This window comes from Centrocercus urophasianus, unplaced genomic scaffold (assembly GCF_019232065.1).
Source record: "Centrocercus urophasianus isolate 14NV4802_14NV808 unplaced genomic scaffold, USGS_Curo_1.0 seq_73, whole genome shotgun sequence".
NCBI classification, from domain to species: domain Eukaryota; kingdom Metazoa; phylum Chordata; class Aves; order Galliformes; family Phasianidae; genus Centrocercus; species Centrocercus urophasianus.
The window spans coordinates 3,799,590-3,812,044 of record NW_024885344.1 but is presented as its reverse complement, the minus strand read 5'-3'; the positions used below and the strand labels follow the sequence as shown (position 1 = coordinate 3,812,044).

General features: G+C 44.3%; 1 protein-coding gene across 1 annotated transcript; it reads left to right on the top strand.

Moving 5' to 3' along the window:
- The first annotated feature begins 377 nt into the window (after positions 1-377).
- Positions 378-12,371, top strand: TMEM263 (transmembrane protein 263). Its single transcript, XM_042837617.1, has 5 exons — positions 378-1,098; positions 1,242-1,306; positions 2,290-2,423; positions 5,433-5,502; positions 9,795-12,371. Exons 4-5 carry the CDS (start codon positions 5,439-5,441, stop codon positions 10,079-10,081), a joined length of 351 nt encoding a protein of 116 aa, XP_042693551.1. The 5' UTR covers positions 378-1,098; positions 1,242-1,306; positions 2,290-2,423; positions 5,433-5,438; the 3' UTR covers positions 10,082-12,371.
- Positions 12,372-12,455: the final 84 nt, after the last annotated feature.

The window sequence follows — 12,455 nt, the reverse complement described above, 5'->3', positions numbered from 1 at the left end:
GAGTGGGTGCCGAGCGGGGAGCCGCCGTTCGCCGTTATCCCGGGGGCGGGAGGACGATCGCCCGTCCGGCGCTTCGCCGCCCTCCCGCTGCCGCTCGGGGACGGGGAGCGGGCGGGGGGCCTCGGCCACGGCCGAGCGGGGCCGCCGGTCCGCGGAGGGCGCAACCTTTGTGTTTCCTGCCGGGGCCCCGCGCCGTGAGGACGGAAGGAGGGGGGAAGGAGGGCGGCCGCGGCGCTGCGCCGCGGCCTCGGTGCCACGTCAGTGCCGCCGCCCGGCGCCGGCCCGCGGGGCTCGAGGTACCGGCGGGACGCGGCGAGGCGGCCGCTTCCTGCGCGGCGCCTGGGGCCGCCGCTCCGCCCGACCCCCGCGGCGGCGGGAGGAGCGCTTCGCTCTGCTCTCCTGAAACTTCTCCGTGTTGGGGACGCGCTGCTCGGCCTCCCGTGCTGTCCGTTTCCTTACGCTGCTCCGCGTCGGGATGTTTCCCGCGTAACTTTCTCTCTGTTTTCACCCGCTCGTGAAGCTGAACTGCACGGAGAGGAGCCCGGAAGCGCTTCGCTTTGTCTGTATGAGCGATGTGGGGACCCAGCCTGGTCGGGCACCGAGCGGAGACGTGGTTCCCTGCGGAAGATGAAGGCAGAACGGAGGCGGCCTGCTCCGCGCGGCTGTGGGCAGAGTGCTTCTGTGTAACCGGCAGGGCACGTAACGATAGCTGAACCCTGGGCCATTCTCGGCACCCTCCATGCTCTGGGCTGAGCTGGGATGGTCGGTTTGCTCACAGTTCTGCCCAAGGAGTGGTTCCAGCGCTGGAGCAGCGCGGTGCTGCCAAGCGAAATTGGCCTCATCCTTGGGTCGTTGTGCTGCTGCCCACAGACATCTGAGCGGTGGCACTGAGAGAAGCCAGCCCCTGCTGGCGCCTGCTGGGCTGGGTTTGCTGAGCTCAGACAGTGGAGCTGTCAGTCTGCGAAGCCTGGGAGACACCGTGAGCATTGCGTGAAGTCAGGGAGGTGGCACACGTGTCCACGTGCTGCTTGGCGGAAGGCTGATGGCCATCAGTGCCGGCTGCTGTCCAGGATCTCCATCCATGCTCACGAAGGAGAGGTTGTGCCCTCAGTGTTTCAGAGAGTTGAATCTCATAACGGCCAGGCTCGGAGGCTGTGCTGAGTGCCTCTTCCCACTGTGGCAGGAATACAGTGGTAGCCCTGTTCTGTACGATGTCATTAATGCAGCACTTCTCTTTCTAGGTGGATGTGGAACATCTCTGAGGAAACAGCTGACCTGACGCCTCTTTCACCAGGGAGTATCTTTGGTGAGAAATTCTTGTGTTTAATGGCTTGGATGTGGATGTATCCATGGCTGGACTGGGACCTCCAGCACTTCCAGGAGCCTTCATTCAGGGTCCTATAATAGCATTAGGTCTCGACCGTAAAACCACTTCTGAGCCACTTCTTTCCTTACAACTGTGTAAATAATTGACGCTTCTGGATATTTGTATTCTGACAGTTTGGAAGAATGTGCTTTCTTCTTTAAAACCAACTGAGAAAGTGGGTTCCTTTTTTTTTTTTTGGGGGGGGGGGGGGAGGCCGTCATGAGCACAGATTGGGGAAAAAAGCATCCAGTCACTTGTGTTCTTGTTCAGAATTTCCCATGAGGTCCACACTTATTTCTACTTCTTTACATAAGAACACACGAAGCTTATGTGCTCGTCTGCACAGATGAGAGAAGAAACTGGGAAGTATCACTCATGCCCCAGATACTTTGTTCACAGCTGTCCCTCTGTACCAGGGCTCAAGATCCCATATCCCATCTGTTTGCTTCTGTGGGGTCACTTAATGTGTGTGTGTGTGTGTTAAGGGAAGCAGGGCTCTTCCACCAATGACTCAAGATACTGAGTTCAGCATCATAGGATGAACATGCCAAGGAGAGATGTTTGCTTCCTTTCTCCCCCAGCCTCCCTTTTTTCATCTTTTTTTTCTTTCCAGCCTTAGCACACTTTGAGTAAGATTCTACAAAATGTGTCAGAAAAGTTCCCAAGTTGTGATCAATCTTTGTCTAGTTGCATGTGCTTGCAATGCTGAGAATAATTCTGCTGTTGCATTCTGCATGTCTGCAGATTCAGAGTACGGGGGACTTGAACTTGGATGTTGCTAAGATGCTTTAATCAATACTGTGTCCGAATGATACAATTCTCCAGGCAGAGCCTTATCCTTGCACCTCCAGCTGCCTTAGGTGTAGGATGAGAGTTAACAATTCCATCATGTCTCAGGAGTTTTGCTTTCTCTTCTTTTGCAGGCACGTACCTTTAGTTGGGAGAGTAAAGAGGAGCCTCCCTTAGGAAACACCGCAGTCGGGTAACCGTGGGCTCCCTTCCAAGGTGGGACGTAAGCGCTTGGATCTCATCACACCAAGGAGACACTGAATTGTAGGTGAGTGCTTTCACTGTGATGGTATTATGTTAAAGATAGAAGAGCAGAACCCGCTTGCCAACTCCAGTTTTTAAAGAAAAATGGTATTCATCCCCTTCTTCTTGGACTGGATGAAGTCACTGCCGTTGAGAATTGTTCCAGACCTTTGACCTCCAGTCAATTAAATGCTCAGCTTAAGTCTCTGGAGGGGAGCCAGATTTGAGGTGTGCTTCTGTGCTTCCTGCTCACCAGATGAGCTATGCTCTGTTCAGCATGCAGGATTTGTGACAGTTTTTCAGAGATTCTAAAGTCTCCTGTCACATTAAACAGGAAAGAAAGCAGCGTGAGTCAAGCTGTCATCAAGATATCTAAAACATTTTAGTCCTTTGCTGGAGGTAGATCTTGATTCTTTGCATCTCTGAAAAGGTGCAGAAAAACAAAAAGACTTGAATTGTACTGTGGGAGCTCTCTTCTGTGGCAAGAGTTGTTTTGTTTTCTGACACTGTGATCCAGTTTTCCCTTCTACACTGTAGCAGTGCTCAACTTTCTGATCCCAGGCCCCTCAAGGCTCCCTTCCCTCTAGAATGAACTGAGTCCTATTAAGGGTGACTTGGTTTTCATTAGCTGCTTTTTACAGACCTAGAAAAGATTTCCTGGCTCTCTGGGGTCTGGTAACAGCAGGTTACCAGTGCCTGACCCATGTGAAGTAGGCCACTGCGGTCCATGGAGCTGTAGGAGAATGAGGCACTTCTGTGGCTTAGAAGGTGTCCTAATTGTGTTAGATTGTTGAAGATAAGTGATGTATTGTGTGAAATTCTGCTCTTCATTTTAAAAAGTAGCTTATATTCAAGATTTCCGTAACCTTGATCATCTGGGGAAGGTAGAGGGGGAAGGGAAAGCATCACTGCTTTTATGGAGTGCTGCAGGGTTTTTTCATTTGTCTTTTTTTTTTTTGTCCCTAAACAAGAAACTCTACTGTGAAGCTCCCCTATCAATACATTGCTTCACTTGTTTCTTGGTTGGCAGCTGTAAGTCAATCTGTCAGTGGCCTAACCTGGATTACAGACAGCTGTGAAGCAGTCTTTTTCCCCATGTTACCTGTTTGCCTACCTTACTCCAGTTCTTTCCACGGAACGGGGCTTGAATACTTGTATGATGGCTACCACAGTAGGTTCTCGATCCTTCTCTGGTGTTGTACATGCTGTCAGTGCTGTTGAATCCATTAACTTCTTAACAGTGGAAAATACTAAAGCAGCAAGGATCTTGTGATGCTTCCTAGCATTCTACCATCTTCAAAACCAGTTTCCAACTGCACTATAAGATTGCTTATGGTCTCTGATGTTATTCTGTCTGGGATTATAGGGTTAAATTATTTTTCTGAGGCTTTTATGAAGAGTTGTTGGCGAAGTTCTTGGAAATTCAAGCAGTGAATTTCATCTGGGACTTTTTGGGAGCTGCAAGCAGGCTAGATATTGGGGATTCAAATACATTGTAGGGGTAGTTTTTTTAATCAGTACAGATTATTCTCTGTACTAATTCATTTGTGTTTCCCTTGAGTCATTTTGAAAATTATTTTCACTGTTTTTCCTTTTGTTTGAGGTAAGGCTGGCTAGGTCTTCTTTTTAATTAGGAGACAAAAGCAAAGAAATGGCTTGGTGCTGAATCCGGTCCTTTCTCAGAACTCATTTCCCCTTCTGTTTCTTCCTAGGATGTCAGGCTCTTTTCAAACTCACTGAGTTGTGATTAAATAAAAGAACAAGGAATTACATAACTGCTTTTTTCCAAATTGCCTCTTAGCTTTCATGTATTTAGTCTCCCATATTGATGTGCTGTTAATCACTTTCCTGTTTCTCTGCTTCCACATCAAAGGACAGAAGGGCACCTGCTTGCCATCGCCATCAGATAAATCGTGCTGGTGGTAGATGCTGTTGCTCACTTTCTTGTTCTGCTCCTTGTATCAAGGTTCCCATGCTTCCTGAGCTGTGAGCTGATCCCCTCAGGGCTGATGGTGAAGACTTGTTAATGTTCAGTTTAGGCTTTCTGCTTATCCAAAGATCTATCCCTCAGCATGTGGGTGCTGGCTCTTACTGCGCTGTTTTGACTTCACAGTTGCGCTGTGAGGGTTTGAGCTGCTCTTTTCCAGGCTGACTGTTCTCACCCTTGAGCTGTGTGTCTGCCTCATCATCCCTTCTTCAGATCCACCCTCCTGAGCTGCAGAAATGGGCATGGCAGGAGGGGCTGAAGTTCTTGTGCTGGTGGTCAGCGAGTGTGTGCAGGGAGGAGGAAAATATGGAAGTCCCCTGGCAAGGCAGGAAGGTAGAAGGATGTTGAGCTGCACTAGGAAGCAGCTTAGGTAGAAGGTAGAAGGATGTTGAGCTGCACTAGGAAGCAGCTTATGGTGGGTTTTGTGTGGTTTGGTTGTTTTGTTTTAATGTCACCTGAAGTGTTTTCTTTGGAATGCTTGTATATAGGTAAACTGCTCCAGTTGTGCTGCCATCACCACGTGGTGTGTGCAGGGCAGCTGCTGGGTATCTGGAATGTTTTCATTATGTTTCTTTCACCTTTTGTTGTTTTTTTTTGTTTGTTTTTTTCTCCTGGCCTTTATTCAAATCCTCCTGCAAGCACTCCTTTCTTTAAACTGCTGCTTCCTAGGTCCTAATGGGTCTTACAGGCAGACTGCTATTGTTTTCCAGCATCCACCACTATGATTGCTAATCTCTTTCATAGCACGTAATCAGAAGCTGTTGTATGGTGGTGGCTGCTTGATGTGTGCTTGGTGTAGGCTCGCTGCTCATGCTAAGGTGGCTGAACCTGCTGGAAGGCTCCTCCTCGAGTACTGACTCTGGTTAAAGAGTTCAACAGCACAGTCTCATAATAAAAAGTGCAGTAATCGGGCAGCAGATACCAGCTTATCTAGTAATGAGGAATAAATTGTCTGTGGAACTGATGCTGTATGACTTTTAGATTCACAAATTGTATTTTTGCTTTGGCAGAAGAGTTCTGTAGCATATGTGAACTTATGTTTTTTAGGCAACAATGAATCAAACAGACAAAAGTCATCAGGAAGTCCCGTCCTACCTCCATGATGAACCACCAGAAGGTATGTATTAGTTTTCATAATACCAGGTAAGTTTACAGAAATTCTCCAAAAGATCAGATCTATTTTAAAAATGGATCTGTGAGTTGAACTCCGTTAACTGTTGAATAATAGTAAACAACTCAGTCCTGGTTTGGGATAGGCCTGGGTTCTTGTTCAGTTCTGTGTTGTCCTGATACAAACCATTGAGTTCACTGTGGTTAATAACTCTGCTGGTAAGTTAAAGGAGATGGGCAGATACTGAAGGATGTAGTTTGCAGATCAGTTCCCAGAGGTCTGAATCAATCCATATATGAGGTGAAAAGAGCCCAGCTACCCTTTTGGATGCTTGCTGAGTTTGTAGTACTTGTGACTTTTAGACAAGATGGATCTGTCTCTATTTCTGGAGAAGTACTCCATGAACTCTTTGTCCATGATAAAAATCAGTTGTGGTTCTCACTGGTTGGCTTAATCTCATGGTTTCATGAAGATGACAAAAAGAATGCAGGGACATCTTGGTCCCACAAACCAAATGAATTTTAAATGTCTTGTTATATCTGCAGAGGAAATAAAAATTCTGAATGAGCAGTATTCCCTTCTAGGCTGTGGACTGTGAGGATTTGGTTTGTGTAGCGTGGCTGGGGGCATACTGGATCCAAAACCACTCTCAACACAGAGGTCTTCTATGTTTCGTCTTCTCTCACCTTAATACCAAACATATGTAGAGGTCAGCAAGCCCTGATTGCTCTGTTTCATTATTCTTTGGTTTATAATGACACTTTAAAGCTCTAGTTGTTTGCAGGTTATTTTTTTCTCAGCTTTTACTTGTTGTGTAACTGATCAATTTACTTCACTTGAACAGCAGTATTATCCACAGCTGAAGCAGAAGAGGTTCAAGTAGAATAACTTGCTGTATTCTTAACAGAGGAAGTACAAGGACAAGAAGATGAGAAGAAAGGGCTAAATACATTTTGGCAGTGCAGTGGGGTTTTTAAGGATATTGTTAAGAGAAAATACTTGTTAAGCTCTCGTAGGGTTGTCAAGATCCTTGAAGCATTTCTGAGAACAGATGTTTGGTTGGAACCTATGCCCTAATATATCTTATATTCAAGTCAAACTCCATAAGCTTATTTTCCTTTTTTGTTTTTTTGTTTTTTTTTTCTTCTTCCTCCTTGAAGGGTGAATTGTGTTTCACACATGCCAAACCACGTGTATAGAATTTGAATGATGGTCTGACTGGTAAATTACAATTGATTTTTTTTGTTGAAGAAGACAGTATAAAAGTGTTTGGTTTGTTGTCTTCCTAGCATGTTGAATAGTTTCATAGAATCGTTTTGATTGGAAGGGACCCTTGAAAGCTATCTAGTCCAACTCCCCTGCAATGAACAGGGACATCTGCATCTAGGTCAGGGTGCTCAGAACTCCCCAACCTCACCTTGGCTGTCCAGTTTGTCCAGATTCAGAGTGTTAACAGCAGAGCCTGGTCATTGCTTGCATATGCAAGGTTTTATTTAAAATTTGTGAGTAACTAGGACTTCTGCACAGTAGCTTAATACAAAAATAAGCATTTGAGTATGTACTTTAAGCAGGTGGAGGGGGTTGGTGTAGCTAGAGGGGGTGGAATGATACCCAACTAGTTATAATGGCAGCATCATCCTTGAGGACTTGTTTTCCCTTTCGCTTTTGTTTCATGTACAGTCTTCAAGGTTTGTAAGTTTAGTTAAAACCCTTGGAATACCCTTGAACATCCTTTTTTTAAAATGTTACACCAGGTCTCCGTATGTGATATGCTTACAGCATCACAAAAAGGTGGATGTGGATGGGACGCTAGCAGTTCAGTGTTGGCCAAAAGACCAGCTCTGTGAACTGGCTGCCAATGTGAATTTTTAGAGGAAAGGCTCAATTCTGAAACCAACTTGTTGGATATTATTTTTTAATTTTATTTTTTAAAGACAGAAGTAGTTCCAGTTTGCTCAAATGACGCTTGTCCAGCATGCTGCCTGGAGAATTTAAGGAAATGCACGAGGAAGCTTTCTGCTCATACTTGCTGTGGGTAGTACTGTTTTTGTATTTTACCTTCTGCTTTGCAGGTGGCACCAAATTTGCAGGCTACATTCATTCAGACCTTTGTTCACTGTCTGACTGTGAGCAGGAAGGTGGTTTTGAGGTACTGTGGCAGTCAGCCCCTGTGCTGGGAATTCATGGCATTTTCTCCTTGAATCTAGGAACATGCTGTCTTTTCTTGTGCTGACTAGGATCGAGGAGACCAGGAATGCATCTCCTAGAGTAGCAGTCAGCCAGCAATAAAAAAAACCTTTACTCTAAAGGCTTTTTGTATGTAAATATAAATTCTGGTCTCTGCATACTTTTGTTGTCAGTGTGTGCTGGAGATGTCCATAGTGAAGGCTACAGGAGTTACTCGGTTTTAAGTAAAAATCTGTCAATTAATGTTTCTAGTTTCCACAATCCGTTCTGTTATCTGTGTCAATTTCTTGACAGAGACCAATGTAAGATGGAATAGAAGCATTTGTAATATTTTTTTTCTTGCATCCTTGAGTTGCGCTATTGCTCTTGATGCCTTTTTGTGCTGAACTTGTCAGTTCTTGGATTTAGACAGCATCTGTTTGAATTACTCTGGGCGCACCCTTTAACTCTCAACTTTGTTTTAATTAATTCTGACTTCTGGTTCAGTTCTTGACATTACCATGAACTCTGGATGTACGTAGGAAGTCATTCAGTCATTCACTGTAGTTTTCCTCATGAGTGCTAGGAGAAATAGTCTCAGGTGTCAGCAGCTAAGAGAGCCTGAATAGTTACTGGAGAACAGAGACCTGATTTGCTGGTCCTCCTCTGGCACATCTCAGGAGATATGACAGGTCTTTGAATTTAGATCTAATTTTTCCTTTCTCCAGCCTCTCTGTACATTCACTGTCTTCTTCTGAGTGTGTTCTTTCTGTCTCAGACTCCTTCACCTTTTTATTTAAGGTTACTACTTACCTAGCTCTGCCCATTGTGATTCTGCTTGCTCTCTTTTGATTCCTCCTCTTGTTTTTTCGCTAAGAAAGGAAATCTATCCACTAAATTCCATGTTCTACCTACTGTTATTTATAAATCATGCATGTGCATGCAGAACTCAACAAACAGTGGGACTCATCCTTATTTCTTGTGAACTGCCTATCTCTTGTCATAGTGCTATCTGAAACTTTATACTGGTATTTGTGGTTAGTGAGGAATTGACAAGGCAAGAGCTGAGACACACCTATACCACGCTGCTGCAAAGACCAGAGATTCCCCAAGGTTCACACCAAAAATGTACTGTAGGCCAACAATATTGTTTGCCAGTTTTTAGGTACAGTGAGTTATGTTCTGTGCTGAAATAAAATGTTAACATAGTATTGGAGCAAACCAAACTGCTCCAAAAGTACTGTTCTTTGAAGATGAAATTGTTGTTACGCAGTAGTGGCGCGTGGATTTGAATCTTAGGTCACCTCAGAGGTAGGATGTGCATCTCCTCAGGATTTAAAAGCCTGCAGTTAGAAGTATGAAGTACTTAGTAAGTTTTGAAGGGGCTAAGTAGTGACTCCTGGGAGGCTTTCTACTACTTCAGTATTTTCCATTAGTTTTTTTCCATTAGTTTGAAACTGTGTAATTGTACCATAAGCAGAAACTGTGAAGTGACTTATCCAGCATGCAGCAAGGAACCATTATTCAAAACACAGCTTAAACATAACATAAAGGAGAACCAGACTTGCATGATCAACAATGGGCAGGAAAAAAAAGTGAATTGAGTTTTGTTTCTGTGTCATAGTGGGATTTCTGTTGGTTGGAGCCTGTCACTGCCTGCACAGCTGTTAATGCCTTTGGGGACCACTTTTCATGAGCTAAACTAGAAGTTATTTTGTTGTCACCTTGCCCTGTAGAACTGGAGGGGAGCAATGTTGCCTTGCCATTAATGAGATCCAGAAGTGGACTTCTTGCCTGCAAGGCTTGGCAGCATCAAAGAGGCTGGTGGTTGTACAGGCAGGGACTGATTTATTCACTTAAAACTATGTAGGAACTGCGTACCTGATGTTTCTAGGCCCTGTGTTGACTTGCATTTTAGAAAACAGCATTGAGGTGTATGTATCTCACTGCACTGCACTTTGCTGTTTGGAACAACGGTGTTGTATGGGCATCAAAGAAAAATAAACGGTAAAGTAAGTATGTACTGCATGCAGTGGTTGTTAGACTACAGAAGGAAATGCTTATGAATAACTCTTTTGAAAATGCTTTAATTGTGGCACCATGATTGACTTGATTGCCGTTTCCTCCCTCAGGTTCAATCAAAGACCACCCACAGCAGCAGCCCGGCATGCTCTCTCGTGTGACTGGTGGCATCTTCAGTGTGACAAAGGGAGCTGTGGGTGCCACGATCGGGGGTGTTGCTTGGATTGGAGGGAAGAGCTTGGAAATTACCAAAACAGCAGTCACATCAGTGCCTTCAATGGGAGTGGGGCTGGTGAAAGGAGGTGTTTCTGCTGTGGCTGGAGGTGTTACAGCAGTAGGATCTGCTGTTGCAAGCAAAGTGCCTTTAACAGGGAAGAAAAAGGACAAGTCTGACTAAAGCCAAAACAGAGACATACTTGATTTTCTAGAATATTACCTTGGTGGCATTAAAATCTTCTAAGATTTGGACCATGAGAAGCCATGTGTCTTAGACACTGTCTTCTGAAGAGAAAGCTGATTTCATCCAGAAAGGACAGAAGAAGCTTGGCTAGCACAGCATATGAAGATTTGTTATGGCCTAGTTTCAAGCTTTGTACCTGGTGGAATGTTACACTTGATAACTATAGGAGCGAGTGTGTGTGTCTGAAGGGGTAATGCATACTGAATAAGTCTTCTGCAGTTTTGGACTGAAATGTGAACTTAGAAACTTAAGTTGATAATCTGCCGTGCCATCAGTTTGATGAGGTGCCACTTACTGTCCTCAGTGGCTTCCGCACCCTCCTGCTAAGGATCCTTGAGCTGTGTAATGGCACCATGGGATGTGCCTCAATAGTTACAGTTAGGAAACAGTACTTGCAGACAGCCTGACAGTTTTCAATGACTGCACTCTGCCATTGCAGACTGGAAGCAAACAGATTGGAAATGAGAGGGAGATGGGAGGTGAGAAAGTTTGACAGCGTGGTGCAAGGGATAATGACACTTAACTTAATGCCTTACTAGAAAAGAATCTTGCTTTATTAGGTGAAGCTTTGTAAAGAGCTCTCCTGTTGTTTCTGTGCAGTTCATTGAACAAGCTTCAGAGACTCTGTGACTCAGATACCTGAAACTTGCTCAGTTTTTAGTGAATACAAAACTGCTAAATCTCAGGTGTATTTAATGATAGGCATCTGTCTCCTGCAAGTGGAAACTCGCTTTGATCAGCTTCTGAGAGACACCAGAAAATAATGATGGCTTAATGGAAGTGAGCAAGTGGTTTTGGTCATCTAACACAGCTATGTAACTTGAAAAATTGCTTTGTGTAGCTGGAAAACACTGAAGAACCAGCACAACTGTTGTCTCAACTCCATGATGTGCCAGGTTAGCTTCTTGCTCTGTTCAAACGCAATAATTTTTTCACTACATCTTTATCTCATACTTAGCATTTTGAGTAAAATGCAGTACTTTTATTTAAACCAAAAATGGCATCTGAGCTCCCTTTAAAAAAAAAAAAAAAATCATCTGAGTAAGCTGTTTACTGACAAATGCCAAACTTTGACACTCCTCATATGGGAACATCTGTAGGTCCTCCACAGTGTATGAGGCAAATTGCACTCCAAGGACACAGCTTGAGGTTGCCTTAAAGTAGAAGCTGCTGGTGATCTTTTTTTTTGTATGTGTGCTGACTTTGCAAATAAGAAGGCTGTGAACGTTGTATATGCAGTATTTTCTAAAAAGTTGTGTTCCTTCCAAAAACTTCTAAGCTTATAAGCTTACTTTTCAGATAGCTGTGGTTGTTCAAGGATATATAGAAACTTTTTAGAAATTAAAGAAAAAAAAAAGTATATTACGTGTCTAAAACTTGCTCCTGTATTCATGGATGTTCAATGTAAACTGTGCACATGATGGTAGAGTGGTAACCCTGTCTTTCTGAGCCATTGGTACTTCAGCTGCAGTCTGGAACAGCTTTACAGGCGATCAGTAATGATTATGTATTGCTAGGTTCTCTGACTGGGGCAGTGGGGAGAGCAAAACCCTGCAGGTGGACCTCTGCTCCTTTTCTCAGTTGCACCAGTTGCTTATCTCTGAACTGCTGGAAGTGTGTCATGAGGTAAGGTCAAGCAATAAATGCAGTCCTTAACTATTTTTATAGTCAGAAGGTGACGGAATGCCGCGTGGTTTGCAGATCCCAGATAGCTGCAGGAATGAGCACCTCAGACACCAGCAGCAGTGGAGCTGCTGCAAATTATTGAGCCTGGTGTAGTTTCCAGTGTACCCCAGGGCACTACCAGTGAGCACTGCACGCCAGCTGTTTGGGAGCATAGCAAGATTTGTAACACTCAACCCAACCCTTCACTGTTTTCTGAACACTCAAACATTGAACTTGTCTTACCCCTTTTTTTTTATGGCATTCTTTAATTTTTATGCTATGAAACTTGCTGCAGAACAAGCGTGTTAGGAGAGATGCAATGTTAGAACTGTAAAAGGTTGCCAGCGCTTTGGTATGTTTTGTTCTTCGCATGTCCTGTAGTTATTGCTTCTGAATCTTGTAACTGAAATGCTTTACCATGGCGTATGGTTTTAATCTTTGAGAAAAGCTTTTTCCTGTATTCTGCATATTTTTCATTCACTTAAGAAGGTCCCTTCTTTAAGAACTTGTTCTGACTGTCCTGACTCTTGTGAAACATTAAATTGTTGCTGTTTCAGACTTACTGAAAGTTTCCTTAGTTACTTTGTGGAGAAAGGCAGATCAGTAAATGCTTTTGTCTGAATCTTCATACTGCATTGGTGGCCCA

Coding starts and splice junctions, on each gene's coding strand:
- TMEM263 (XM_042837617.1), top strand. CDS start 5,439: ATGAATCAAACAGACAAAAGTCATCAGGAAGTCCCGTCCTACCTCCAT. Junction 5,503..9,794: donor CCATGATGAACCACCAGAAG/GTATGTATTAGT, acceptor TTCCTCCCTCAG/GTTCAATCAAAGACCACCCA.